At 49.9% G+C, this 6,450-nt stretch overlaps 1 protein-coding gene across 1 annotated transcript; it reads left to right on the top strand.

Moving 5' to 3' along the window:
• The first annotated feature begins 458 nt into the window (after window positions 1-458).
• Window positions 459-4,878, top strand: GSTK1 (glutathione S-transferase kappa 1). The gene is made up of 8 exons (XM_032401423.1): window positions 459-606; window positions 1,187-1,268; window positions 1,473-1,601; window positions 1,907-2,007; window positions 2,182-2,217; window positions 3,785-3,901; window positions 4,266-4,359; window positions 4,627-4,878. Exons 1-8 carry the CDS (start codon window positions 535-537, stop codon window positions 4,674-4,676), a joined length of 681 nt encoding a protein of 226 aa, XP_032257314.1. The 5' UTR covers window positions 459-534; the 3' UTR covers window positions 4,677-4,878.
• Window positions 4,879-6,450: the final 1,572 nt, after the last annotated feature.

Below are 6,450 nucleotides of genomic sequence, written 5' to 3'. Positions count from 1 at the left end.
ACTCACTCTCAGAATATGTACTGACTGTCAAATATGTTCCAGCTAAGCTCTGAGAAGTACAAAACATGTATAATTTGGGCACTTCTTACTCTGCCCTCATCTCAGAAAGTTCTAACATGTTTCAGTTACACATTCACACATTCCATTCTCACAAGGCTGTACGAGGTAGGGGTTATCATCACGTATGTCCATTTTTAAGAGGGATGACGAAGACACTGAGGTTCAGAGAGGGCGGGTGGCCTGCCAGAGGAGCACAACAAGCATCTCAAACACCCGCTTGGGCCCCAGACCCCCGCGCAGGGCAGGGCGGAGACCGGGAGATGCGCGGGCGGTGGGAGCTGTGGGGCGGAGCGGGGAGGGCAGCCACGCCCTCCCCAGGGGGCCCCGCCCCAACCGCCCTTTGGCCAGACTTGGCCCCGGGCGGTTTTCCTCGCGCGGCTGCGCGGCGGAGGCGGGGGGCGGTCCTCCGGGGCAGGCCGGGAATCGGGGCGGGATCGCCGAGTCCCGGGGCGGGGCAACGCGCGCTGCTGCAGCATGGGACCCCTGCCGCGCACCCTGGAGCTCTTCTACGATGTGCTGTCCCCCTACTCCTGGTTGGGCTTCGAGGTGACTCCGGGAGCTCCCTTGGCCGGGGCTTGGAGGGCAAGGGCAGAGGGAAGGGGGGGAGCGGGACGCGGGGACCGTGGTCTCGTGAAATTCCTGGCGCCGCCCGATGGGGTTTAGGAAGCCAGGGGTGAAAGTCACTTTGTGTCTCGAAACGGGATACGGTCGCTGGCCAGGTCGAGCCTTTATATCCTAAGGCAGTGCTTTCCCACAACGGTTTGGAATAAGAGGGGTAACTCCTAAGAATCAAGGAGAAATCCACGGCACAGCCACCTCTTAGCCCTCCGATGTTAGTTTTTGGGGGGTGGAGTGCAGAACAGGATGGAGGCTGTCCACTGAGCAAAGATCCTGGGATCGATTTCTTGGGATGGAGCGAGGTTCATGGGATCGATTTCTGGGAGTGGAGAGTTTTGCCATTTAAAACCAAATAGTTTAGGGTGTCCGCATAACCCCTACTCTTCTGCACTTAGAGCCTCTGGCTAGTCAGTTGCCAAAGAACACCCCTCCCTCTCCCTCAGCCATTTTCACTCTGTCCATCCTCCATCTTACACACAGGCCCCCATCTCCACCTCTGCTCCTGCAGGTCCTGTGCCGGTATAAGAACATCTGGAACATCAACCTGCAGTTGCGCCCCAGCCTCATTGCCGGGATCATGAAAGACAGTGGTGTGAACGCAGCAGCGTTTGGGACAGGGATTTGAGGGAGGGTGGCTTTCAAAGGTCCACGGGGGGCTGCCCTCAAATGGGTCTTTACATTGGCACCAGCAGCTAGTAATTGGCACTCTGCTGAAAACCCGGGTAGGGGTTCCCCCCCCAAGCCTCAGACCCTTAGGTAGTCTCTCACCAGTGTGCCCAAATTTCCACTTGCAGGAAACCAGCCACCAGCTCTGCTTCCCCGCAAAGCCCAATATCTGAGAAATGATGTGAGGCTCCTGGGACAGCATGTCCAGATTCCTGTGCAGTTCCCCAAGGATTTCTTCTCTGTGATCCTTGAAAAAGGTAAAGAGTGAGATACAGATGGTGTATCCAGTGGAAGGCAGCAGAGCTGCAAATTGTAGTGCCAGGAAGTAGGGGCTGGCAACTACATGAAATGAAACAAAGCTTGGGGAAACACAGGTGAGCGTTAAGTGAGCAGAAGCTTGCGGGGACCTAAGGGGAAGAAGAGCAGTACAAACAGGCTATGAGAAATCTGGGTGGAAGGCTAAGGGCAGTCAAGCTCTGGGGATGTCAGAAGCAGGAAAGAGCCAGTCCTCCGTGGGAAACAAGCTAGAAGAGCCCTGTCTCTGAGTATCTCTGCCCCACAGGAAGTTTATCAGCCATGAGATTCCTCACCGCTGTGAGCATGGAGCACCCAGAGATGCTGGAGAAAGTGTCCAGGGAACTATGGATGCGTGTCTGGTCACGGGTGAGGGCAGAGCTCTGGGAACCTACTTGGGAGACCCTGGACGATATGCTGACCCTCCCCTAGAACCTGGTTTCCAGAGGCCTGGTCCTGCCTTCCCCTGTTGTTCACGGGCCTACTGTCCCCCCATCTCACCCCTCACCGCCCCCTTCCTGCGGAATGTTCTCTTCTTCTCAGGATGAAGACATCTCAGAGCCCCAGAGCATCCTGGCCGTGAGTATCCTGGCTCTGTCCCCACCCCTCTCATAGCGAAGCTGACAACACCTGGCATTTAGGGGCAAAGAGGACACAGTTTTCATTTTGGGTGGAAAAGGTCATAGTTATTTGGGGAGAAAGGATATCTGTGTTTGAGGAGCCGAATTAATGAAAGTTTGGAACTCAGAGGACTCCCAAAAGAATATCTCATGGTTGAAAGGGGAAGTGCAAAATTCTACATGGGTAGGTTTTATTTCATGAAAGAAGTCAGTGGGAGAGAGATGTTACATGTTGGCACTCCCAGATGGGGAGGGATGAAGTATTGGCCCCAAACACTCCAATACCAGACCTCACCGATATATCCAGAGTAGAAAGCAGGAGACTTTACAGACAGGCTTTAAAAAGAAAAATCCCACAGAAGCCTGAGTGGAAACACATGGAAATAGCTCAAAACATTGAAATGTGTGGCAGCCATACACGGGGGTATAAAAAGTAAGTTTTTCTTTGGGATTAAATCAGGAAATTCAAAATGATATTTTCCCTTCAGTTTACAAAAGATAGTTGAGGTATATTCAAATTTAAAAATACATAAAACGGCAAATCACAAAGAATTCCTGCAAAGTATATGCACAGGCTTGTCTTTCCACTTAGTAACAATCATTTTCCATACCATTATAAACTCTTTGAAAGTATCATTCTTAGTTTCTACACAGCATTCCATTCAGTGGGCCTACTTTTGTTTACTTAACTGTTCCCCTGTTGTTGAACATTTGGTCTGGACACAGTTCTCTCATGCAGCCAAGTCAAAGACCCTGTCACATCAGAACGTACCTCGTAACTTCCTGTTTCCCCCTCCAGGTTGAGGAGGTCAGGTTGCAGTGGTTCTCAACCTTGGCTGTATATTTGAGTCACCTGGAGCACCTGGGCACTGCCTACCAAAAATTCTGATGTAATTGTTCTAGCGGATGACCTATGAGTGGGATTTTTTAAAAGCTCCCTCGGGAGATTCTAGTATGCAGCCAAATTGAGAACCACTAATCCTAAATGATATCAACAAACCCCAAATTGAAACGTTTATTCTTGTTAAGCCCTGCAGGTGGCTATATCCCTGTGCCCTGCTCTAAAGTCCTCAGGAAATGCCATGAGAATTATAGCCCAGCCCTTGCTTCAAAAGAGCACAAGATATTCAGGAATTCTGAGAAGTAGAAAGGCAAGCGCCCAGACTTAATGTCAGGGGACTTGGATTCTAGCGTCGGCTCTGCCACTAACAAGTTCTTTCATGCCAACCAAGTCATGTACTGCCTCTGGACAGTAGTCCCCTCACTGGTTAATAAAGAGGTTGGGGAGCTGGTTTCTAAGATGCCCTCTGGCTTTCAATTTCTGCACCTTGTTCTTTCCACCAATCACAAGATTTTAAAGGGGGAGAAAAGAAAAACAGCCCCTCATAGCAAAGATAGACCTCTATTTGTGGGTGGGTAAAGGCCTTACCAGGAAAATGGGAGCAGAAAATAAATACCAGAGTTTCTCCTGAGATCCCTACCCCACTAATGCAGACACAGTTGTGTTCCCTACCACATCCCCTCAGGCTGCAGAGAAAGCTGGCATGTCTACAGAACAAGCCCGGGGACTCCTGGAAAAGATCTCAACACCAAACGTGAAGAACAAGCTCAAGGAGACCACTGACGCAGCCTGCAAATATGGGGTGAGCAACTCTTGATGTGGGTCCCCAACCCCAGTGCTGAAGAATGAGGCTGAGCATCTGCTGGGTCCCCATGCTCCTGTTCTAAAAGTTGCTCCCAACATGAGTCCTCCCAGCTGTCCCAGACAACCTTCATCCTCTCCCTTCCTGCCCCAGAGTCCAAGGAAAGGAAGGGAGGGAGGTAGATGGTGAGAGGAAAGTCAGAGCATCTGAGAATCAGAAACAGAAAACTCCTTAGAGCTGTGGAACCTCTTAGCTGCTTTGCTTGTATGACCTCAGACAAGTATTGACTCTTAGCCTTCCATCCCAGCCATAATGAACACCTGCTCCATCACCTTACTCCCTGCGCTGTAACTGCTTTCTCCAGGCTTTTGGGCTGCCAATCACCGTGGCCCATCTGGATGGCCAAACCCACATGCTGTTTGGCTCTGATCGGATGGAGTTGCTGGCACACCTGCTGGGTAAGTTCAGGTTCATGGTGAGCTGCCCTTGACCCCAGCCCCACCCCCATTTATCAGTTGACCAGAAGGACAGATCCAGAGCAAAAAATATATATATATATTCTATGCATTTCCAACAATGAAGCCTCATACACAGAAGTTCTCAGGGCTGAATGGGGAGAGGCCACCTTCACCCCCATAGAAGAAAAGGAAGCCAAGCAGAGCTCTTCCTAGAAAACCCCTGGGGGTTTGTGGGGCCAGCCTCTGACTTTGATTTTCTCCATCTAGGAGAGAAGTGGATGGGCCCTGTGCCTCCAGCCATAAATGCCAGACTTTAAGGCTTCCCAAGGGGAAGCAAAACTATTGGGATGAGAAAGCAGACCTTCTGCTTCCCCTTCTTCCACTGTGTGACACTAGGACTCTGATTTCTCTGTCTGATAGAGGTTCCTCTGTGGCCCTGGGGGATGCTCTGGAGGGGGTGGCGTGATACCCCAAACTCTGCTTTCCCTCAGAATAAACTTAATGCCATCAGGCATAATATTTCTGGGTCTTTGTCCTCCCTGGTGTTGTGTGTTCTTCCTGCAGTCACCCCCTGTCCACTCTAGGTGTTTGCGAACAGCTCTTTCCATACTGCGAGCCCCTCTGCCCACCTCAGGGCAACTTATGTGGAAGGAGAGGAAATAGTCCTCTTCAGGGATGGAAAACTAAGCCAGATGGATTTTGCAACTAACCAGTTTGGCAGTTACTATCTTCTGACCAGCCAGGGTGCCTGAAATGGGGCTGGGATCAGAGAGAGCCAGAACTTGGCTGAGCTTCTGCCCAGATATTTGAATCAGCTCCAGCTACACTGACTAGCAGAACCAGGGCAAGGTGGCAGCACAGGGCGACAGGCTGGAGTTGCCATGGCCTGGAAGTTGCTCACCAACGAAGCAGATCCTGAGAAGATCCTGGGGCCTCTCTCCCTGGCCTAGTGTGAGCCCTGTTCCTCCCCACACAGCCCTACAGCTTTACCACTCCCTCAGCTATTTATCCAAAGGCCCTGCTCCGTATGTGCACCTGTACATCAATCCGAAGACCTTGTGTTTCAGTAGTCTTTGGACTTCTTTGAGAATACTCTTTATTCAGAAGCTGAAACCACACTTGGACATCTGTTGGGAAGCAGGTATGTGTCCTTCGATGGCTCAGTGGCCCCAGAGGCATTAAGAGGGGATTCCTCGCCCCCACCCTCTGGCTCTTTCTGGTCTCAGAGCTCATTTTCCCGTCTTATCCCCCATCACCTGCTGTTTTCCTCTTCTCCCCTCTTCCGTTATTCCAGCATACTCCAGGATTTCCAGTCATCCTTACTAGGCTTATCTGCTAACTAACACCAGAAGTACATCTCCAAATACACACTCGCACTCCCTCTTTCAAAGATTTCATGACATGTACAGCTAATATAAATTTAAAATATGGGAAAATGTCCAATAGTAAGAAACATAAGAGCAAATTAAAATGTTACTTCTCATATATTCAAGTTATATGTTCAAGCATATAGAAGTTCTCATATATGCTGAGAGCATGGTGGTGGAGATAAAGCTTTATGAATAAACATGCTTGTCCCAGTATGATTTGTGATATCAAGTAACTTATAAATATCTAACAATAGGAGGATGTTTGAATAAGTTATGGTACATCCAGGATGTAATGTTTCATAGCCATCAAAAATTATATATGTTTTTTTGTTTTTTTTATTTTTTTATTTTTTTTAAGATTTTATTTATTTGACAAAGATAGAGAGAGGGAGAGCACAAGCAGGTGGAGTGGCAGGCAGAGGGAGAGGGAGAAGCAGGCTCCCCGCTGAGGAAGGAGCCCGATGTGGGACTCGATCCCAGGACCCTGGGATCATGACCTGAGCCGAAGGCAGCCGCTTAACCAACTGAGCCACCCAGGCGCCCCTGTATATGTTTTTTTAAAGATTTATTTATTTGTGAGAGAGAGAGCGCACGAGCACAAGTGGGAAGGGCAGAGGGAGAGGCAAAGAAAGAATCCCAAGCAGACTCCTCACAGAGTGGGGAGCCCACCATGGGGCTCGATCTCATGACCCTGAGATCATGACCCAAACCGAAAACCAAG

The sequence above is a fragment of the Phoca vitulina genome, unplaced genomic scaffold, assembly GCF_004348235.1.
Source record: "Phoca vitulina isolate PV1807 unplaced genomic scaffold, GSC_HSeal_1.0 scaffold4, whole genome shotgun sequence".
Lineage (NCBI taxonomy): Eukaryota > Metazoa > Chordata > Mammalia > Carnivora > Phocidae > Phoca > Phoca vitulina.
The sequence above is the reverse complement of the archived record's forward strand: the minus strand, read 5'-3'. Positions and strand labels throughout refer to the sequence as shown.

Excerpts from the sequence above, each read along its gene's own strand:
- GSTK1 (XM_032401423.1), top strand. The coding sequence starts at position 535 with ATGGGACCCCTGCCGCGCACCCTGGAGCTCTTCTACGATGTGCTGTCC. Across the intron at positions 1,269-1,472 it reads CGGGATCATGAAAGACAGTG|GAAACCAGCCACCAGCTCTG; the intron begins GTGTGAACGCAG and ends TTCCACTTGCAG. Across the intron at positions 2,008-2,181 it reads GGATGCGTGTCTGGTCACGG|GATGAAGACATCTCAGAGCC; the intron begins GTGAGGGCAGAG and ends TCTTCTTCTCAG.